The sequence below is a fragment of the Chelon labrosus genome, assembly GCF_963514085.1.
Source record: "Chelon labrosus genome assembly, chromosome: 7".
NCBI classification, from domain to species: Eukaryota; Metazoa; Chordata; class Actinopteri; order Mugiliformes; family Mugilidae; genus Chelon; species Chelon labrosus.
In genome coordinates, this window is record NC_140343.1 from 9858817 (window position 1) to 9883127 (window position 24311).

Genomic DNA, 24311 nt, shown 5'->3' on the forward strand with positions numbered 1-24311 from the left:
TCTTCTAGTTCAGTCTAAAGTCCACGTTTGATTATGTCCAACCTTAGATAAGTGCATTGTTTCTGCGTCACTGTGCTTGCAGGGTCAGACTGTCTAGAGCCTGCTGAGCTGGGACACAAAATAGGTTGTGGGTCGGTTTGCATTGGGCCCACAGCCAGACGAGAGAAATAATTTGTAAACACAGCATTTGTATGTCGGGCTGTCCATCACTAGACCGGCCTACCTGTGGAGGACAGAAGGGCAAAGTTGGCTCTCTCAGCAGTTGGACATTAAACATGCATGATGTGTGCTTTTATTTAATTGGTTCTGAAATATTAATAGTGCTGGCATTCACTGGTTGACATTTGACTGGAGTGAGAGAGGGAGAGAAGGAAAAAGTGAAAGAGAGAGAGGCACATTAAGGGTTGTGTGCTGCTGAATTGTTGCTGTGTCAGCTCTCGTGTCTGCGTATTGCGCCTTTTGTTATGGTGGCTTGCTGCAGACAGGCTGGTTGTAGAAGGTGGCCGGTAGATGCTAATAGTATGGCTCCGGTTGTAATTTATTCCAGCTATGTTGTAGCTTTTTCTTTTTTTTTTTTACTGAGCCCTGGCACTGCAGGCAGCGTGAGTGATGTGATGCTCTATCCTCTGTGATTGTGGGTTGTGCAAGAAGCTCAAGTTGCATCAGTGTAGTGTTCTGCATCAGTAGCATATGTTTGGTTCCAAATTTCTGAAATCAACTTTTAATATTACATTTTTAGCCAGCTATAAACATGCTGCTACACTGACATCGAGGTCAGACAACTGCACAACAAGAAATCACAACTATCTAAAGCCATGCTACTGATTTTATAAGACTGCACTTGGTTCTTTGAGCTTAAAGCTAACATTAGCATGCTAACATTCTTTACGCTGGCAATGCTAAAATGACGATGTAGCTGGCTGTAGAGGTAACAATTTTGGTTTAGCATGCTAGCATCACAAAGCATATTCAGTCTGGAGCCTGGACCGCAGACTCCAGACTGAATCCTAACTTGGTAGCTGGTGCTGACTGGAAAAGCTGCGCTGACAGTTTTTAGGCAGCGGGTTTATTGATTGCCCCCACATGAGCCAAATTGTCTGCGTTGCTCTAAGGAACGTCAAAATGAGAATTTTGAAGCCCCTTTGTGATTCAAAGTGATTGGATTTTGTCTCTGTAGTCCCAGTGCAGGTGGATTCGGGACAGATTTAGGGGGCCGGGCTACTTTGAAAACCTCACCCGCCATATTTCACCGACCTGTGGGCCAGGGCTCTTCAGCAGGCTAATAAGAAGCATAAGAAATCTCAGTGACATCTTTTCAGATCTTGGGAAACAACACATTAGTCAGCCAGTACCAGGTGTATATCAGGACTTGGAAAGCCGTTGCCATGGATACGGTTCCCAAGGAAACAGAAGAAAGCTGTGACAGGGGTCCTGCTCCACCTGTGGCTAATCCTCGGGGGAGGCTAAGACAGCTGTGCAGGCTGGCTGCGCAGCTCCGACATTAGTTCACGTCAGTTGTTGTGGCGAGGCAGTAATTACCTACACACATCCAGCTCGCCCGTGTCCCAGATGTGCTAGCTAACAGAGTGTGTGCTAGAGCCTCCAGCTCCTTATGCCATGCTGGAGGAATGCTGTGAGGACACTTGCTAGCCGGGTTGTCTCTCCTCACCGCTCCTCTCTTTTTTTTTTTATTTCATCCCAGTTGGTTCCAAGCAACAGCCTGTTGTTTTCCATTCTGGAGTCACGCTCTATGTGTGTATGTGTGTGTGGGAGAGCTGGGTGCTGCAGTGTCTGGAAACAGCCTCAGGAGAAGATCTCTCTCTCTCTCTCTCTCTCTCTCTCTCTCTCTCTCTGTCTCTGTCTCTGTCTTGCACATGTAAAAACAATATCTAATGCATGCATGCACTTAGAGACACACACATGCACATTAGAAGCAAACCTGTTTGTACTATGCTGCAGTGTGAATAGCTGTTACTAGGTAAAATTGGGTGAATATGTCTCCTTTTTTAACATTACCCCCTTTCACACACACACACACACACACACATACACCTAGACTGCTTAGCACACCTACACACATCTATTTTGTTATCTGCGCAGCCCACATTTGCTTTGTTTTTCTGTGACGTTCAGCTGTTCTCTACTCAACCTGCAACAGGCATCGGTGTATATGTCTTGCGTGTGCATGTACGTTTGGTGGTGGCAGTGTGTATTTGGAGTAATGGGTGGGAAGGTCTGTTGCGCCATTGGCCGGCTGGAACGTGGAGGGCGGGGCTTGTACCAGTAATGATATCTGACAGTGAGGGAGAATGAGAGAGGCATCGGGTTGCAGCTCCAATAAAAGACTGGAAAAGACAATTTGCTGAAAGACAGACAGAGCAAGAGATTGAGAGAAGGAGAGAGAGAGAGAGAGAAAGAGAGGTGGGTGGGGGTTAGGTAGAAAAAAAGAGAGGGAGAAAAAGAGACTGAGTAATGTACTGAGTGAGAGAGAGAGAGAGAGAGAGAGAGACGAGAAGAGAGAGTGAGAGTGAGACTTGGAGCAACAACAGAGATGTAGGAGGGAGGGGAGGAGAAACAGAAGAGTTGCAGAATTATTCTTCCAACCATCCACCTACTTCAGATGCTCTCCTCCTCGCCTGCATCCTTCCACCTCCCTCCTTTCATCCGTCCAGCCACCCATCACTCCCTCCCCTCGTCCTTCCATATTTAATGGGAGCTCTCACAGTGACAGAGGGGAGACTGACTGGTCATCTCCTTGGATTCAGAGAAAAGACGAAGGAGGGAGGGAGGGAGAAAGAGGTGGGGTGGTGGTGGTGGTGGAAGACAGAGAGAAAGAGTGAACTCCCTTAAATAATCAATCCTCATATCCTGCCGGTTGCGTGGCCCGCACTCCCCCTCACTCTGTCCTCTCGCTGAAGAGAGGCGGGAGAGGAGAAGAGGAAAAGAGGAGGTTTTGGTCTTCCAGAGATGTGGATGTTGGACATTTCTCCTGGATAGAGAGAAGATGGGGTGATGGACAAATGGATGGACAGCAGAAGCAGACAGGCGGATGGATTGACGTTTGGACAGATGCACAGAGACCCTGACAGACGGACTCATGCGCCAACTCTGAGAGGACTCTGTCTACCTGCCCTGCACTTTCTACCTCCTCCCCCCAGCTCCTCCTCCTCCTCCTCCTTATCTCTCTATCTGCCAGCTGCTCGGTTGTTCATGAGGGAGCTGAAGAAGATAAAAGAGGAGAGGTATTATTAAGAGAAAAATCAGGGAGGAGAAGATAAAAATATCAACAAACGCAACATAATCTTCAGAAAGTGGTGACAGGAAAGTTGGACTGTGTATTTGAAAGCAACACCTCGAGAGCTGGAGAGAAAGCAAAGCGTCAGAGGAGAGAAACTGGAGATGAAGCAGCGGAGGAGCGTTACGACATAAACTCGATCTTGTCCGTCTAAGGGACGAGAAGGCAGCAGAGACAATGAACTATATCTTTGGCAACAACACCCTGTACCCCCGCAGCGCGAGAGTAGGCGGGTCGTCCGGGGGTCAAGGGGCGGGGCTAGGGGTCAAACAGAAGCTGGGGCCCAAGCGGGGCTCCTCGGAGGAGCTGGCACCTCCCCACACCTCCTCACCTTCCACCTCCTCTCCCGCCTCCTCCTCCCCTTCCACGTCCTCCTCTCGCTGGCAGCAGCTCCTTATGTTCTTCTCCAGGAGGAGTGCCTTCACCGACTGTATCAATGCTAGCCAGGTAATAACACACGTCACAGACTCCGGGTGTGTGCATTACGCCTGAGGGATGGTGGGGGATCAGAGTGGGACACATGTAACGTAACCTGAGTATTTGTGTGTGCGTTTGTGTGTGTGTGTGTGCGTGAGTGCGTACGCTGGGCCGGTCATTACATTAGCAAACATTCTCTAGTTACAGTTTCTTAGCCAAAATAGAGGGAGGCAGTCAGGGGCAGCAGGCAGGTTTTTTTTTTTTTTTTAAATGGAAGTTGAGGCAGCTCTGTGTTTGTGGTTGAGATTTTTGATAATGTTGTCATGGAAATGAGCCTTGGCATAGTGTATGAGACCCAGAGAGCCGGTGTGTTGCCATGGCAAAGCCATCATTTAGCTGAGCAGACTCCACACTGAAAGTCCACACTGAAATCAAAATCTTACCACAGAAAGGTGCGTTACTGAGCAGAGCAGAGGAGAGGAGAGCGTCATCACTGTCACCACATGTGTCATGTTTTTTTTTTTTATCTGACATCACAGCACTATGACACATAGGAATACAGTGCGTCTAGGAATAATATAGATCAAGATTTCCACAGTTTTTCACATGCAGCTGTCAAAATATTGTCAAAAACATAGTCAGTTGATCATGGAGATGACATATGGAGACTATAAGAATTATGATTGGGCTCCTTGGTCTGTTAGGTTTTATTTTCAGATGAGACAATAGTAGGGGAGTTGAAGACAGACTTCTAGACCTATTAAGTAACACAGACAATCCGGTTCTGAAACGTCATTGTCCATCTACTGCTGCAGCTTTGATCCAGACGCTCATTTATCCCCCTCTATTTCATATTTTATCTAATAGCGTGTTATCAAATAGTTTATTTTATTTGTTTTGACGCTACGATAATCTTTAGATGAACGTGCCATGTAAGTTTCTAACATTCCACTGGTTAGTTGAATGTAACCAAACTAGCCATGCGGTCTGAGGTCATGTCCCATTAAGTGTGTAGCGTATATTGTTAGACAATTCATTTCTATTGGTTGCCAAACAATAGTTTTATGGATCTAGCTGCCTTTATCATGTCTAATTGCAATAAGGCCCAGAGGTACCAAACCCACATCCGATAACTTTCGGCAACAAAGGGCAACTGAGACGAAGCCTCGCGTTGCCTCTGTCTGGACTATAAAGTTGCCCTTGAACACACCGCAAAGACGACAGTAACAGTAAATAAATAGCTGGCTCATACGCTCTGTGTCGGCATAAAAGAAGGTTACCCTTCCCACCTACAAGTGGCAATAGTCTGTTGTCCAAATGGCAAACTTGGAGAACTAGGCTGAGCAAAGAAGTCAGGAGGAGGAGCTACAAATCACACTACAGACCTGGCCCCTCCTGAATCATGCTGATCAGTTGGTCTACATTTTCATTCATGCCAGATGATAACGTGAAAGTATTTGTGGATTTGTGGCTTCACGGTTTGCACTTTCGTCACATCCATTTCTCCTCTCGTGCACTGGTCTGCTAAGCTGACCTCTCTCACCTACGCGCTCCACCACTGATTCCACATTGACCAGAAACCACAGACACAGGTCCAACCAGTGGCAATTGTGCAGAGCCCAAGTCTGTCGGCTTGATGTGTGACTGCCTTTATGTGTATTCCAAAATGTGTCAGATATTGTTCAATCAATCCTATGTACACAGACATAAAACTTTCCATAATTCCACTTTATGTGGATTTGTTTATTGCATCATCCCTCTCCACTTTGCATGTGCATTAAAATGTGCGTCATCTGTTTTCGTTCGGGGTCTTGCTTATTAATATTACATGTCTATATTTAGGATGCTGTGCCTTGCACTTAGCATCTCTTTGAGAAGGCCAGTTCTCTCTGAGGAGAATCTGACCTGCACCATTGGCCCATTAGGAAACTGCTGCTGTGAGATTATGTGATTGGCCATTAGTGAGTTCAACCCCATCCCGTCATGCTGATACTGTGTATCATGCATAAATAAAGCATCAGCTAAATTTATGCTTAAGCCTCAGGCCACACAAAAAAAAATAAAAATTGAAATGATTTGGTTATGGTCTTGCGTGCTGATGTTGTACTTGTGATTGTGTTTGTGCCCATTTCCCAATGAGACACTGATGATTAACAGGTTTAAACACACTGTTCTAGGAAGATAAGTATAGTTTTGCATGTAGCAGTATGGTGCACATGTTTTATTAGCTGACATGTACGTTTTATTTCAGCATGTATGTTTGGGAGATTTGTCACCTAAATTTAAAGAATCAACATTTCCCTTCTTCTTAATTACTGACAGCATGATTGGTCTTAATTTCCTCGTGTTACAATCTCACACCTTTTGGGTTGCAGATGACATGTAATGTCTCTGTTGAATCCAAACCAGCATTATTGATCTGAAGCTCCACAGTGAACGGGGCGCCACTCGCTCTTCCATCCTGCAGCACTTTTGCAGTTGCCTCCAGATTTACAGCTCAGCCCTTGGAAAAATTTAACCCACCCCCTTGCAGTAATCGTATTGGTCTGTGTTTTCCCAAGGTGTTGCCATTTTCCTGTCTAAGGCACTTACTGCATGACTGATAGGCCATTAAAACTAAACACACAAACACAGACATTCACACACACAAGCAGCGGTTGGCTTTGTTGATGGGAGAACCGGCTATTTTTTGATAGAAGTGCTCTGGATCAGCTGATATAAGCCTCCTAGCACAAATCATAACTATGCCACAACATATTTCAGACTGTGTCTGTTTCTCTGTGTTTGTGTGTATTGGGCTGCAAGTGTTCAGGGTTGTGGCTTGATTAGATTTTTTATGGCTAAGCTGAAAGCTGGGAAGTTTTTCCACAAATATTCATTATTTTTAAATCAAATTAACAGTACCCTTTCGCAAAAGGCTACAAAACAAAACAATGTGACATTTAAAACTGGCAATGATTACATTGATGCTACGTGCTATCTGCTGAGGTGGATTTGATTATCTCTCTGTGGCATTCAAGAAAGATTTTGTCCCTATGCACCTTAGCAAAGTGTTTATCATATCTGTGTCATACATCTCACGTCCTCACCTGAGTTTAGTATCTCAATAATCAAAGATAAATGGTTAACCCTACTCTTTAACGATGTTTTCGCTGTCCATACGATCCTGTCTTCCTTTCCCCCACCCTCCCCTCTGTATAATTGATGAGTGGTAAAGCAGAGGTATGAAAGTCATTCTGGCTCTTCAGAAAGTGCCTTGAAAGCCTTAAAGAGGTGTTTAGTGGTCACAGGAAATGGGTGTGGAGAGGGATGGAGCGAGAGACAGACAGAGTAAGAGAGAGAGAGACTGAAGAAGAGAATTGGTGACTGATTAGGACTGTGAATGAAATCTGATCCTGTCAACTCATATACAGCCAACATGTGGAGCATACATCAAGTCAGATGACACTGACAGTTTTTGAATGGATACGGAGGTAAATATCTGTCTATCAGACGTTTCAGCAGATCAATTACGTACACACCAGATGCATTAAGTGCTCGTAAGTGCCAGATGCATTAATGCTGCTAAGAGACGAGTCTTACTGCTCAAGTCTTCTCTTTGGTTTGACACAGTTCTATGCAGATCCTCCTCGACATCAGAAAAAGTTACAAAGTGTAGTTAACTTCCACCTCTACATTACATTAGAGGTTACATTAGTACCACAAGCTGTAAAACAGTGGCTACATTTGATAACTTTTTTCTGCCCTGTCGTCACTTCCTTGCATTTGGCCAATTTCCCGGGGATACGGGCAGCGCCATCTTGCGAGTTTGGAGCCAGAGTCTACGCAGTACGGTCTGAGAGTGGAGCTACTGAGAGCTGCGACATTGATGACCTGCCCACACTTCCTCCAGACTCGTTTTCATTTAATTAATACTGCGCTCTGCTCCACCTCCACCGGTTACTGAGAAATGTTCTCTCATGACCCTATGGAACCACTTTTACGGAGTGGTTGGGATGGCAACTGGTAGTCGCCATTATGTCACATGCTGTATCAAATAAAACTGAAACCAAACTTATACAAAAAAATGACACTTGAACATGCATCAGCATTACATCAGCTACCTAAAATAGATAGAATCTATCCTCGAAAAAATATTATTTGACGTGTATTTTAGTGTTTTAGTTTGGCCCAAGTCCCACCCACTAACATGGAGTAGGTGGAGCTTATGACCTATACTGCAGCCAGTCACCAGAGGGAGCTCTACTTGCTGTGGCTTCACTTTTGAGGAGCAGTTCCACCATCCATCTTTAGACCATCTATGTTTTCTGCTAATAATCAGAATAACCAGAATAATCATGTAACTTTAATGGAAAATATTACCCTCTAATGAGCATGTAGAAGCTTAACAAATTGTTTTTAATTAAATTTTTTATTATGGGTATAGCACATTTCAGATGACGTGGCAGGTTTCAGTGAAGGGCAGAAGCAATGAGGGGGTTTTTTTGTGTTGAAAAATGAATTGGGCCATTGGAAACGCGGCTCCATCTTGGTCGTCCTTTTCTTTTGAATTTATATAGTGTTGTCATTTAAGTTGGGAAAACTCATTTAAGTAGCTTCTGCACTTTTAAAAGACTGGTGGCGAATTGGGGTTTAAATAGGTGTTGCTCTCCAGAGCAACAGGACCAATTGGTGCATGCCAAAATCATTTTTGATTGATGTTTTGGGGCATTTAAACATGTCCATAGAAAGTTGGAATCTGTATGGAAAACATAACTAGTGAGTCGCATATCCACATTCACATTTTGCTAGAATAGAGTCTGGAAATGTCATTTAAATATACCTGTCATTTTAAAATGAAAAACATGGTGGCTTCATGTCATTAACACTTAAATTGTTCTCAGTGTGTGCATTAGTACAACATACTCTCCCCAACACTCTCCCCAGTCCTGTAGACAGTGGCTCATTATCCTCCTCCTGCCCTAGGGAACTTTCCACGCTGCCCGTGCCTCATGGGATACCACTGTGCATGTGTAGGCTTCTCTGGTTTTCCAGTTATGCTACCTTAACATGATGGCATCACATTGGTCTGCTGGGCAGTAAATTGCCTAATTAGGTGCAAGATTTGTCAGATACTGCTCTCATTTATGCTTGCACCCAAACTGAAACTTCACCACAGTTTAAATCCCAATATTTGAGTGGGCACTGTGTAATAAACTGAAGCAAGTAAGTTGTATTTTTGTGAGTCTTCACACCATAACTGTGAATTTCACCGCCCACATGCTCCTTTGTGCACTATACATCATCGCCACATAGAAACGGAGAGATGCCTCAGTGCAGCGCGAGTGAGTGAGGACAATTTGCCATGACCGTGCGTTTATCTTACAAAAGCAATTTGAAAGAAAAAAATAAAAAATAAATCGTGTTAAATTCAGAAATCATAAAAAAGTTATCTTGATGCTGCACAGAAGTGCCATGAGTGTGCTGCGCTCATGCCACACGGGTATAAATATTGGAGCAACTTGAAGGTTAAAAGCAGTGACATGGAAATGTTAACGTGTTCAGACTTGTTTGAAACCCTCAAGGCGCTGTGACTGACGTGCGCCTTCTGCTTTGGTTAATTCTGATCAGCTGTTACTTGTCACCGTAGAGTAGACAGAAGGGTGGAATTTATTTATCTCAGCAAAGCTTGTCGTTCTTAAAAATTAATCACACAATCCCTAAACTTGAAACAAGAGGCCGCTGCATGTTCTGTCTTTACGGCAAATTATGAGATTATGGAGGCTACGTCGTCAGCAGCGGGTGGAGCTAATGCAAATGTTTACAATCTGGACCGCCGTTTCCCCTGGTAACGTACAAGCTCTGCATCTGATGCTGGCGGACACATTGGGTAGCATCAGCTGTTGTCATGGTGATGAAGCTACACTGATAATCAAGCTGAACCTGCTTGTGTGTGTGTGTGTGTGTGTGTAAAAGAGCAAGTTAAAGACAACGAGAAAAGTATATATGTGTGTGTGTGTGTATAAACTTAACAGTCCTAACACACACTGGTTTGCACTGTCACTCACTGGCGCACGCACACACTGTGTTGTAGCAGTGAGTAGTGCATTAAATTTGTGATGCTTGAGAGTGTGTGAGGTGTTGCGTCACCTTCTGTGTGTGGGATGAAGCCTGCATATCTGCTCTCTCTCCCACACACACACACACACACACACGCGTCTCCACAAAGACACACACTCTCTCCTCCCTCTCCATCCGTCTCCTACCTCCAGCCTGTTCTCTGTCTATGCTGATATAATCAGCACAGATTAACTGACCACGAGCAATCACTTAATATGACCACTAACTAATGAGGCTGAACACAACATAATGACATCGACATCCATCCTGCTGTGATTACAGGGGGGACGGGTCTGACACCACTGCAGGCTTGACCTGTGCACTGTCACCACATGAGAACTTCATAACAAGATATAAATTGATGATGAGGACGGGGATCAAAAGAGAGAGTCGAGGTTTTAACTTACAGTATGTGCGTGAACGATGTAACCAGGCAGCGTGATATTAGCGTCTTTGTCACACGGTCACACATCCATGAACCTCTGTATTTTGATAGGCTCATTAGTGCACTGTACGAGGCTCAGATTTAAACTGGAGCTTTTGTTTCACATGTAAGTGAAGCCATCCCTCTTTACCTGTAACTGTGGTGCGTCCTTGCTGGCCAGTCAGTTTTTTTGACTAAAATTCACTTGAATACAGATCTCTGGCATCCTGTTGCACATGCAGTGGTTCAAAGAAACCTGCCACACCTGCTTGTGTTAGTTACAGCTGGAATTACTTCTTATTAATGTTCAAACTGTGTTGTAATTGTAAATGTAAAACATTTTGGACATATAACTCAATGTTTTTGACTTATAGGCATTATGACCACCTTCCTAATATTGTGTAGGTCTCCCTTGTGCCTTTCAAAACAGTTGTGACTCATCAGAGAATGGACATGGGCCTTCTGAGGGTGTCATGTGGTGTCTGGCAACAGGATGTTGTTAGTGGGGGCCTTTGGGTCCTATGAGTTGAGTGGAGGGGCCTTCGTGGGTCATCCCACAGATACTTGATCAGTTTGGGATCTAGTGAATTTGGAGGCCAGGTCAACACCTTGTGCTGTTTTTCATGTTTTTTTTTAGTTGATCCTAAACTGTTTTTGTGTGTGTGCCTGTGTCAGACTGCATCCTGCCTTCAAGGAGTGTCATTGCTATGGGGTGGGGCTGCCTGATCTGGTCTAGGTGGGTGCTACATGTCTGAGTAGCATCCACATGAATGCCAGGTCCATATTTTTCCCAGCAGAACATTGTATTGTCACAAGATGGTTGATGTAATTTAGTTCTGCACATGCAGGGTGCTGACACACAGTTATATTATGACTGAATGTTAATGTTCGTCTTAGTCAGTTAAATTCAGTTTTGTTTATATTGCATCAATCGGTAGTTTCAATCTGTTTTTCAAGAGGGTTTCTCGAGATCCTTTACAGAACCCGGAGACCCCAGAGCAAGCACTAAGGCGAGAGTGGCGAGGAAAAACTCCCTTTTAACAGGAAGACACATTGAGCGGAAGCCCTTCAGCTCATATGGGCCACTCATCTGCTTAAAGCTGGCCGGTTAGATAGACAGAAACAGAAGAGAACGGAGGAGGAGAAGAGAGCAGCAGATGCGAGCAGATAAATTCATACACACAGTACATCCAATGTTCTGAGCTGCATCCTGCTCATTTTATGACACGTAAACAAGCTAAACATTAGTCCTTGTAAACATGCTCAAAGCATTGCTTAAACCATCAACTGCGTACTGGAAGTATTGGTGATGATGTAATCCTCTCTTGGATAAAACTAGCAATTTCAACGTATAATTTATATATTTATATATGGGAGGCATAACATATCTATTGAAAACCTTTATACTATATAATTAATGTAGAAGACACTCAGCAGATAAACGGAGGCTCATCCTTGGGTTTGCTCTGCACCCAGAATGTGTCTTAATTACCAACACAGCCATGGAAGAGGAACTAATGAGCATGAGCTTTATAACCTGCATAGTTTAAAATCATGTTTTGTACTTTATCGCGGTAATGGCTGCAGCTCCTTAATCTCTGCCAGTGTTAGGCGGACAGCGGCATCTCTAGATACTTAAAACACTTTGTAATTAAGTCATGGAGGAAGAGCTTTGCAGCCTGGCAGCCACAGCAGACATGTAGACAGAGGGAGACAAAGAAGCAGAGGGCGATCCGTTACAGACACTGAGACCATTCCCTTAACAGAGAATGCCTTTACAGCGGTATTACTTCACCCTCACAGTTGGAGCAAGGCACAAGCCGGACTAGCCAACACAGTACAAGCTAGGGTTTCACCAGAAAGAGCGAGAGACAAGAGGGCGACACGCATAGTTCGGGGAGGGAGGAAGCGCTGTGGCGAAAGTGAGCCGCTCAGATACGGTTGAACTTTGCGTGCCAACCTGAGGAAGGGATCTGACCCAGAAGTAGGATGACTCTCTGGGGTCAGCAATCATTTTGTGAGATTCTTTTTCCTACTTGACTCCACTACTATCCAGTTATGGTATTTAATAGTACTGCTTACAGTATTTGGAATAATAAGTGATGCTGTTCGATTAAAATCCAGAAAAAGCAGTTCTGTTATGCACGGAGCATAATAAATATTCTGTAGCTTGAATGAAACATCCTGTCTCATAAGTGTTAGACGAAAATAAACAGTCCCCCAAGCTGACCACTTAATGTGCAGCATTTCTACTCCGGTCAGATAAGATAAGACCCCGAGGAGTTTTTACCGGATGGACTAAAATATTATTAATAAAGACAGTAAAACTCACATGCATCTCTAATGTTCGCCCATATATTATGCCTTTAGGCGGAGGCTAACTTTAAATTAGGCTTTCCACATTCAGTATGAGGTTAAAGTATTCCAATTAAAGTCTAGTTCTTGTCTACGGCTCGTGGCACTGGTAGTTATGTGGGTCCCAGAGTTGCCTTGCGCTCTTATGTAGTTGGACAGAATGGCATGTTATCGGCTTCTCCGCTGCTCCTCTTTAGGCATTTACTGTGGATCTACTGTACAGTATTTGTTAAACGTGCTGTATGGACCCTGCGAAATAAAATGCAGCAAAGATTTAAACTGATTTAAACTGAAATGAACCTAAATGAGCTCTGAGAAGTATACTTTTAACCCACATACTGAACATTAGTTGGGTAAATCTGCGTGTGGTGAAGGAAGCAGACTACTAAAAAAGGAGAAGATTTGTCAGGTCTGTTGTGCACATGGGGTTTCTAGTTCATTCCAGAGAAGAAAAATCTTTCCACAGTAAATTACTCATTATGTTTTTGAAGCCAAACCTAAACCTGTTTATTGTTACAGTTTGAATTAACCTAGAGTTACTGTTGATAGAAATGATTCAAGGGTGGACATCTTTTTCAGTCCTTGTGGGTAATAAATGTTTTTGCTGTGTGCGACAGAGCTGCCTTTCAGACCAGCAAAAATAAATACGTAAATAAATAAATAAATCCCTGCTCTAATCACCTCCGACTCTGTAAATGAATACTGATTTATTCTGCCATGTTGTGTGTGGCTGCTGGTGTGATGTATGTTAATGAAGAGCTCAGGCTGTAACCTCACATATCTGATCACCCATTAAATCCGCAGGGATCACAGCTCTGCCTCTGCAGTCTTTTCATGTGCTTTACCTTTAGACGCTGTCAGCGTGCAGTTATTTGGTTCACCTCAGTCGGTGGGACACAGGAAGAGTGAAACCAGTTGTTTAGTGTTGACAGTACAGTAAATGTTAATAGAGCTTGTCGTCGGATAATAATTGCACTTCACAGATTCACTCTGTCATGAATGTACATTTATTCATTCATAGATTCAGAAGTGTCCTAGTCATCAGTGCTGAAGTTAAGTGATACTAAGATGACACCAGTCAGTCAGGCATCCAACCAGCATTTTTTCACATGCGTCATAGTGTGTAATTATTTGCAATGGAGTGGATTGCTGTGTGCTTGCATGCATGTCACCCTTTTTAGCTTCCTCTAAGAGACTGTCAGGCCTTGATTTGAGATGCTCTGCGACAGTATCTACGTGTAACGGAGCACGAGCTGTCAATCGGTGCCGGTAATGTCAGACTGCTTCAACAAATAACTCGGTAATGGTGAAGGAACCGTGTTGCTGAGCACCATCATTGCACTGTATGTGTGTGAGTGCCTGTGTCTGCGCCTCGGCCGCGTGTGTGGAGTCAGAGGCCCCCTGCTGGTGACAGCCGCCGTCGCAATTTGTTCTCCTGCAGAAAATAATGCTAATTGATTTTTATTTCACGGAAGTCTTTCAGCTAAATTGCTCAGCCCCTGGCCAAGATGTTATTTCCGAATTGCTTTTCCTTATTGAACGCTCAATCCTCGCTGATTCTTCTTGGCGCAGTCAAACATATGTTTCGGGTGAAGACTCCTCCACTTTCTAACAAGAAAGGATAGTCGGCATTTAATACCGCAAGCCCTTTCAGCAGGATAAAAATGTGCGTGCGTGTTGCCGAGACTAATTTATATCCATTACACTAATTATGTGAAGTAGAAAAGGTTTTATACGCAGAAAATAAGGGTGTTTTTTTGCTGAATAGTCAAGTTAGTCTGACTCAGAACACAAGTTGATAATGTGACACTTCATAGACCCAGTGTGTTTCTTCTAAAACAGTGTGTATGGATAGAAAACTAAGTATTTGTATATTGTAATCATATCATCTAATCATATGAAGAGACCGGCAGACATGACTGGGGTACTTTAAGCCTAACCCCTCCGGCGCAGCTTTCTGCAGCCATTCTCACATCCTTGTTTATTCCTCTTGTCGCCACCCCATCCACCCCATCGGTGCATTTTCATCTCTCACCAGCCTCCACCCCTTCCTACCTCACCCCTCAAAGCACTATATTAGTGCCGGCTTCATTTAGCGCTGGCGATGCTAACAGCCTATTCTCCTTGCTCATCCTCTCCCCGACTGAGCGGTTGGCCTGCAGCGCTAGTAGTACTTTACACGGGCGACACACACACACACACACACACATGCATAGCCGCTAACACAGTGAGACGCTGTTAACAGGCTCTTCTCTCAGCCACATTCTCCCCTCATCTCTTTGTGCTCTCCCCATGGGTGCTGCTTTTTAATGCGCCTCGTCCGTCTGTGTGCCCCTCTTTCTCTTATCGGCCCGGTTTGGGGCGAGCTGTGGCATATATTAGCTGACATTATGAGGAAATGGACCTCGTAGCTATTGCCAGATAGGTATTTGTGTGTGTGTGTGCATCTCTAACAATGAAAGCTCCTGTTTGTACCTCTTGACTGTAGGCAGTCAGAGTATTTTTAAACTGATGTTAGCATTAGCCATTGCCTTGCAAGTAATAGTCTCTTCTATAAATGTAAATGAACTCTTATTAATGGATAAACTGACTGGTTGGTGTATTTACATGCGCGGCAAACACAAGTATGAACACACTGGACGCCCCAGTTAGCAAAATCATGTTAAATGTTCTCTTGAAAGGTCTTTAAACCCACGCAGGTGTTTTCTAGGAAGCTTGGATTTATGTGGTATAATTTGTCCCGTCTTCACAGGTGCAGCAAAGCTAACAAGATAATGGGGAAATGTCCCACACGCTGCTGTGTAATCACCTGTGTGGGGGTAATGCTTGGGCTTACAAAGGTGTACACACAATGTGCAAACATATTTGCACACAATTAGTGTTTCCAGCCACAACATTTCAGATCAAAAGGGCAAACATAGTAAAAAAAACATGTCTCATAATAAAGCTATAAACCTGGAGTGTTGCCTCTTTGTGCGTGCGTGTTTGTGTGTGTAACTGGAAACACATAATAAGTGAGCACACACACACACACACACACACATATCGAGACATGCTCTACCAGGGAAGTAGGCCAACACACTCACAAACACTGTATCGCAGCTGACCCTGCCTGCCTTGTGATGCTTCAAGAGAACAAGACAAAGGTTGATGGAAGCGACTGCCCTCCACCAATCACAGCTCTCCCTTCGCTGCACACACACTCGTACCCTGTGACTGAGCTCTGAGCGCTGTATCACTGTCCCCGGTCGCCTATCGATTAGTCATGCCTGGCTGCTGTCATGTGCAGGAGTCCAGGAAAGACCCTAATTGGCTAGTCTGGGAAAGAGAGAGGCAGAGAGAGAGGGAGAGTTGTAGAGAGAGAGAGAGAGGGAGAGAGAGAGAGGCAGGCGCTGAGAGAGGGAGGTAGCATAGAGGGAGAGTGAAAGATTTGTGCATAGAGATGTGGCCTAATAACAGTTTATCATGACAGAAAGACAAAACAAAGCAACATGGAAGAAGGAAGACGAGGAAAATTGGACTTTTTCCCAAAAATGGAATCTTAAATGAAAAGAAATCAAGCTCATCTGAGTTTAGTTCCTGTTTTACTGCTTCTACTTCTTGGAATATAGAAATTGAACACTTCTGACAGAAAGCCGGCGTGTTCAGTAACACAGGTGGATCATTTTAGCTACCCTGAGTGACTGACCACCGGAGTGGAGCACAATCGCAGAGTGAGGATCAGTAATCTTCCTTTGGAGCGCGTGGACCGACTCTCATCCTCAGCAGAAACAAAGAGAAGGAAGAGAAGTAAAGGAGGTTTAACTTGTCCAAGCGGTTCCTCTACTTCTTCTTTTTGGGACTCATCCTTTATATTCCCGCTGACCCTGCGACACCGAGAGATGACGAGAGGGTCAGCGTCCTCCTGAGGGAAGAAAGCAGAGAAGAGGAGTGTTAAGTATCGCTCTAAAGGAGGAGGATGATGATTCGCTTTCGGGGACAAGCTTCTGAGGCTCCGAACTGTACGCGAGAAGAAACTAAAGAATCATTACCTGCAGAGGAGGGATTCTTTTCTAATTTGCTTATATTCAAGTGAGTTTTACATCCTGAGACACACTAATATACAAGAGATTAGGGCTGAAACTTTATTCTGGACACAGAGGAGGATTGGCTGCTCTTGAGCGGCATGACCTACATTATTCAGACACAAGTGATTCTGAGGAGCTACTATCTTTTGTCATCTCTGTAAAGGAGAGAGATATTAAAAAAAAAAAAAACATAACAGGAGGATATCATTGCGTTTTATTAAATTTTTTGTCATTATGACCACTTATTTCCAGAGCCATGAGTTTTGTTGTAGCCCCAAGAAGCCCAGCAGTGGCTCCACTAAAGGTAAATCTGGCAAGGGGAAGGCCAAGTCAGGGAAGAGCCACTCCCACTCAAAGCAAAACCAGAATTTACTGCAAATACAGACGGCAAATCATCAACCATCGCCGCTTCACTCGCCAAAGCGCCACCCGCGTTCACCAAAGCATGGCTGCCCTTCGCAAAAACATCTGCTTCCGTCTCCCTCTCCCAGCTACTATCACATAGCACCGCCATCTCCAAGCCATCAGCTAGCCCCGCCATCGGCGGCCTACCAGCTGGCTCCACTATCACCAAATCACCTGCTGCACTCGCCAAGCCACCACCAGCTTCATCTGTCGCCAAGCCACCACCAGCTTCATCTATCGCCAAGCCACCACCAGCTTCATCTATCGCCAAGCCACCATCAGCTTCACCTATCTCCGAGCCAGCACCAGCTTCACCTATCGGCGAGTCACCATCAGCTGCAGTGTCATTCTCAAAGCCAGCAGCAGTACCACCCGCCAGCCTCGCCCGGTCACTTGCTTTCCTCGCGTTCGACTCATCAGATCTGCCACCAGCAGCGACTCCACTCTCCCAGTCACCACTCGTTGTTCCAGCAATACCAGCACCACCTCAACTACCCTCCTCCCCTCCCTCATGCCTCCCAGTCGCTGTCCATCCACCCTTTTCACTCTCCACAGCTCCCCTTGTGTTCAGGGCTCGGGGGTTATGGGTGGAGCACGCTGCCTAACAACCTGGCCACCAGGGGCTCTAAAGGGAAGTTTCCCAACCTGAGAGACAGCGTGAAGAAAAGTCCCACAAAGAGCAAAGGCAAAGCTGCCGCCCGGCCGTGGCCCAATGACACATATATCTGGACCGCACACTCGATGGAAGCGCCCCCACACGTGCCGCTCATACACCACTTTCCACAGATACAGGCCCATATTCAGGTAGGTTGTAGGACACAACGATCCTAGCAGAGGCTCGGCCTTTGTGCATTTAACAAATTGATTCCCGTTCACCTCTGAAACTGAAGGAGACTCCAGCTGTTACAGAAATTTAGACAGTTAGCTCGTGGAGTGCCAGAAAAGGATTAATTAACCTGCAGTCAGTGAGCTACATCCTGCTGATTTGTTTAAACTGTACTGGCTGACAGTTGGCAGCTCTGTGTTTCCTAAAATCACGACACTCCCATACAAACCGTACCCGTTCAGAACCAGGAAATTGCATCTATATTTGAGATAATACAGCATTTGATAAATTTGATTTGTGAATGCCTGCTGAGGACAAATACAACTTTTAAACAAATATGGCCACACAACTTCACTGCTAACCCTGCAGAGGCTTGGGTCCCCTGTAATACAACCTCCAGTTGCAGGAAAAACACTGGGAGACACTGGGGGCTGATTGAGGGTCCATAAAGATAAAAATGCAAAATTTTACTTTATCTCGCTTAACAAAACAATATAAAAAGAAAATGTTCAGAGCTGAGAGAGGTCAGTTTTTAGTAATTTAGCAAGTGTGATAACAACATAAAGCTTGAATTAATAACATTGTCTGCATCTATTAGTCTGGATTTGTCTTATCTTTGTTCAGAATACAGCTGGAATCAGAAGAAGACATGTAAGACCTTAAATGAGTGGTGGAACAATGAAAAGGGAAGAAATATAAGTTCAAGTCTTGTACTTTCATCTGACCACAGTGGTGATGACGTATTAGAAGTTAAAGGTCACTACAGTAAGGTTGCAATTATCTTTGCTAAACTACCCTTTAAGTGGAGCAGCCCCGAAGTGCTTCACCGATGTTTTCCACTCAAAGCTGCACTCTGAGCTGTCACCTGAATTGCACTGTATTCATATCTTGCACAGGGCGTGACTTTCTCTTGTTCTCTGAGGGAGGCTGAAAGGGATTCGGAAATAAACACAAAACAGATTAGGGATAAATGAGATGTTTACCGAAATAGCTCATCCCCAAAAATAAAGCCTGCAGTGGTTAGGACAACACAGAGTGAGGATAATAGGGGAGTAAGAGCGCTGATGGTCAATGATATAATCAAAACAGCATAATCATCCATGTGTAACAGGACGTGTATAAACCGTGCAGTAGTGAGCTAAGAAAAAAGAATAAAACACGGCTTCTTCCTGTTACTCGCAAGTCTAACAGGGTACTTACTGTACATCTGCTGCGGCCACAGTAATCAGATATAGCAGGTAGCGATAGCGTGATTATCGTGGTTAGCATGGCCGTTCTGATGTGATTACAGTCACGCTCCATCTGATTAACTCGTTAGTCAAATGGAGTTTTGTTGCACATTAGGAAGACGGAGCGGGCTGTGATATTGAGAGGGGATAATGTTGTGAACACGTGCATCCGTCTTCACTTCTCTAAACAGCCTCCTCTGTGCTGTCAGTGAGATCAGAGGTAGAGCAGCAAGTGTCGTCTGAATTAAGCCTTCAAACACTGAAGCTGTGGTTGTGCAGCACCTTGTAATTCTGCCCCTTTTGGTGAATAACTTTGCCTGTGTTGTATATGCGTGTGTGCATAACGCTATACTGAGTGATAATTTAACTTACTGCAGCTGTGCATCATTAGGACTCTGCATTTCGGTTTATCCAATCATGATTGAGCTAATTGATAATTATTATGTGCATGATGTAGGAGGCTGAACAGAGCACCCCACAGTAATGGAAAATAATTTCCCAAAATCTCCAAACACACACACGCACACACACGTATGCACTTGAGCAACCTCCTTGCACACAGTAGCACAACAGCTATGAACTAAACCACTTGTTTGGATAGTCTGGATCTCTTTCTAAGCTGGGCTGTACTGGGCTGAACCAGGCCATAATGCAGTGACAACACAGCTGGTGTAACAGCGATTACGCAAGGACTAACAATCACATGCACAGAGCCACAAAACACTATCTGGACATGGACGTTGTGTATTTGAGTACGAGTGCTGGTCTGTTTATATTTTTACGCTTGTCCTTTTGGCCTTTTCATGTAACACAGCCCTCTCCACACACACACACACATGCACACACACATATTGATGTTACATAAGCGTGCAGTCTGACATGGCGTGTCGATGGGATCACCTGCTGACAGACCCACTGGATTTGTCGTTTTGTGAATGACACACACACAACGTGTTGTACAATGCCGTTACAGTGCCGAGGGAGTCAGATAAGGTCAATGGACTGGTGAGTGTAGGGTATTAAAATACAAGCAGGTTGTCGTCTGGTGTTAACAGCGTACATCAGCATCAGTAGAGGTGACTCAGCATCTTTCATTAAACAAACCAAAGAAATCAAGATGAGGAACATGATCTGACGTTTACCTTCCCAGTGAGACATGTATTGATAATGTGGAACAGCATGGAGAAATTACTGGTTAATTTATATACAGCAATCTGGCATAACATTATGACCACCTTTCTAACATTGTGTAGGTCTCCCTTGTGCCTCCAAAACAATTGTGACTAATCAGAGAATGGACATGGGCCTTCTGAGGGTGTCCTGTGGTGTCTGGCGACAGAATGTTGTTAGTGGGGGCCTTTGGGTCCTATGGGTTGAAGGGAGGGGCCTCTGTGGATCATCCCACAGATACTTGATCAGTTTGGGATCTAGTGAATTTGGAGGCCAGGTCAACACCTTGTGCTGTTTTTCACGTTTTTTTAGTTGTTCCTAAACTGTTTTTGTGTATGCGTGCTTGTGTCATGCTGCATTATGCTGGACTCCTGCCATCAAGGACTGTCATTGCTATGGGGTGGGGGCACCTGGTCTGGTCTAGGTGGGTGGTACACATCTAAGTGACATCTACACGAATGCCAAGTCCAAAAGTTTCCCAGCAGAACACTGAATTGTCACAAGATGGTCAGTGTTATTTACTTCTCCTGTCAGGGGTTTTAATGTTGTGGCTGATCTGTGTATATGAAGACATGAGGCTCAGAAATGCTTTATTAGATTATGATCTCTGCGTGTGTTTGAGTTAGGAGACAGGATGTTATAATTAACTAAAACTGAAATTTACACTAAAACTAAGGTATATGTGAAAAAAAAAACATTTAAATTAAATAAAAATAAAATCTAGACTTGAGAACAAAATACACACTTACAAACACTACAAAAATATTTACTCTATTTTTTATTTTTTTATTTTAATCTGTCAACACGACAACCATGAGGAGGCATTGGTATATTTTAATTTAGGCTGTGACGTCTACATGATTGTCAGTGTTGTTGAATACAGTACCATATGAAAAAAGGTTAAAACTAATATTGCAGTTAAACCAAACTACTGACACTAAACAACTAAAAATACTGATGAAAAATACTATACTAAATAATAACTACCTTAGTCCCAAAGGAATACAGTAAACACATTCTGTGCTTTTTAGAAAAACATTTTAATACAAGTCTAAAAATAAACCTAATTTCGAGAGAGAGACAAACACATGTTGTTTCTTTATTGATTCTGATAATAGCCCTGCGACCTGTCCAGGGTGTACCCCGCCTCACGCTCGATGACAGCTGGGATAGGCTCCAGCTCCCCCCGCAACCCTTCACAGGACACCTAGTTACAGAAGATGAATGAATGATTTTGATAATCACGGTTCGTTGTAAGGCTGTCCTTTCTAATGTGTTGCTCATTCAGTACATTTTGAACTGCTTTATTCTATCAGTGATGAAAGCCAAACAGGTCCGCAGTCTGTTGGGAAATGATCTACAGTGTTTTCCTGTGACTCAGCCTGAGAGATGCTCAAAACTCGATAACAACGCCGAGTTTAAGGGCTTCTTTGCTGCGTAGGCTGCATGAAAGCTACATAAAAGCATACACCATTCAAATGTAGTGCTGCAAAGTGGAAAAAACTCAAAGGATGTTCGTCTTAATAATCTCTTTTCCTTCTCTTCATTCACACGGTCACACACTAAGAGTTGGTAACAGCTGCACCTGTCAGTCTCCATAAACTGTACTGTACCCTCCAACCCCTCCCTGTCTAATCCTCCCTCCGCTTCTGTTCGTTTTCTACTCATGTCTGTTCTTTTGGTGTGTGTGCATCTGTCTGCACCCTCTGCTACTCGTTGTTGTTTTTGCGCAGGCAGATTTCACTCCTCCCACCATACCTATAATCCCTCTGACCCCCACCGCCCCCCTCCCGCTGCTTCTGTTCCCATGTGGGATCAAGCATCCCGTCAGCTAGACGGACACACAGTTGCACATGTGGCACAGAGAGAGAGAAAGAGAGATAGAGTGTGTGTTTATGTGTGTGTGAGAGAGAGAGAGAGAGGAGATAAAGGAGTGGGACGGGGTGGATGAGGAAGAGATTAGGGCAGAGGGATAGATGCTGTCGTTGCTCTGTTACACATTCATGTTCTGAAGTTACGGTGTCCGGTCGGGTTTGATGCTTGTGTAGCTGGTTGTTAGCTGGTTTGACAACTTTTTTTCGGTTCCAGACAAAGAGGTGGAGCTGCTCCTTGTGCTGCCACGTTCATTTCTTGTGTGCTGTGCCGGAGAAGACTGCAGACGTTGGACTTGCGAGCGCAAAATACTTTCTGGAGAAAAAGCCAGAGTAGACGAGGGGAACAGGAGGCAAAGGGTGGAATTATGTTGCATGCCCCTCTTGCAGATATGAGGAGAAAAAGGCACCCTGTGGCTTTTCATTAGCCGTTGTGAGGTTTGTCGTTTGCTTTGCATAGGAACCAACAGATAGGGGATAATGTCAGTCGTCTGCAGCTGCTCTAACCCGAGATCATACTGCATTTGTCGGTTCAGGCCTGCACACTAGATCAAGGCCCGGGCAAAGGAGGAGACAGAGAAGAAGGAGGCACTTTTTACTGCATGGGAAATTGCAAAATTGATGAATGGTTTACATATAATAGGATAGGAGAGTAAAACGTAGGTCATAAAAAGCACACAGAGCAGCGGCGTGTTATACTACTAGAATGTAATCTAAAATGTAAATGTTGTGATAGAGTAATTTGTGTTGGACTTGCAAAGAACACTTTATGGCACAGGGGCAGGGCTGTATGAAATTATTATCTAGTGTGCAATTTACAGTGTAGTACGTTAGTACTGTCCAATATAAGGGCTGTGCAGTATGTCATGCGGTGTATGCAGACGCTCCATGGTGGTAATCTGTAGCAGATGTACTCGACATGCTGTACCAAAACATGAGACGAGTAAGTCGCTGCTGCACGTTTGCTTGTTTCCCCAGCACTCGATATGATGTTTGAAATTTAACGTGATTTTAAATGCTGCCTTTCTCTCTTGCAGGCCAACCCCCCTCCAGTGGTGGTCAACACCGACAGCGTCGACACTCCCCCTTATGTGAGTACCTCTTCAAATACTGTACTGTCCGCGATTTAGACAAGTGTGCGCTTGCACCCTGCTGGTTCTGAGGCATCTCGGGGGCCGGTTGAAGGCTTTCCTGACAAATGCCAAGAGGCGTAAAATCACAAATCACACAGACTCGAGAAAGACGTGGAATCAGATGTCAGTAGTTGTGTGAACACTGATGCTGACCCGAGTAACAGTGAAGGAGCAGAATGAGTCGTACAACACTGAGTCCTTTTGCCATGAATACCTTTTCTTTAAGTTATTCCAGTCAGCTGTATAATTTAACACATGAATTTGTTATGCTCAGTCAGGCATTGATCAAATCTGAAGTGTGTGTTTTTACGTGCTTCAGAATTAACAGTGTCGACACATAATTACTTATGCATAGACATTACTTTGACTTTCTCAAATCTGCTCCACGTCGTCAGTATAAATGATCCAATGACGCCTCAGCAACTCTGATTTAACACTACATGATCATATATTAACATTAATACATATATATAGGCTATATATATTAATATTCTGCGTATGGGGTTGCAGCTCTTTTTCAAGTTTCCACTACAAGCGTGCAGTGATTTGAATATTTCTGCCCTGCAAATGTGCGCGGTGATGATTGTATCGTCACCGGCTTTAGACAGAACGCTCAGTCTTAGAATGAGATGGATCCAGATGTCATTTTACTGGTAGCCAGCTGCCACAGAGAGTCAGTGTCTGTTGTTGTTAGATAAGTTTATTATGTAATTACCGTGGAATTACTCCCCGCTGAACTGGAACTGGAATAAAACACAGGCGGGCAAAGATTTTTCTCACGCACATTTCTCTCTCTTACTTGTGGGCAGTAATTTCCTCCAGTGAAATATAGAAAAACGAGTAATTTTATATGTTGGGGTTATTTTGGAGGCTAAAAATAGGCGAATGTAGTCAGTAAACACTTTTTCTTAAATATGAAATTACATTTAATTGGATACAAGACATTTTCCTCACATCCATAATACGTAAATGTGTCTTATAAATAGGCACCATCCAGTCTGAATTTGAACATGTTTGGTA

General features: G+C 44.1%; 1 protein-coding gene across 2 annotated transcripts in view; it reads left to right on the plus strand.

Annotated features, from left to right (window-relative positions):
* LOC311490965 (disks large homolog 4-like) overlaps positions 1-24311 on the plus strand; it is a 103392-nt gene that overhangs the window by 33380 nt on the left and 45701 nt on the right. For both annotated transcript variants that reach the window (XM_084548767.1, XM_084548768.1), the window contains exon 5: positions 23196-23249. In XM_084548767.1, the coding sequence (XP_084404893.1) occupies positions 23196-23249 (54 nt within the window). The remainder of the gene's footprint in view (positions 1-23195; positions 23250-24311) is intronic.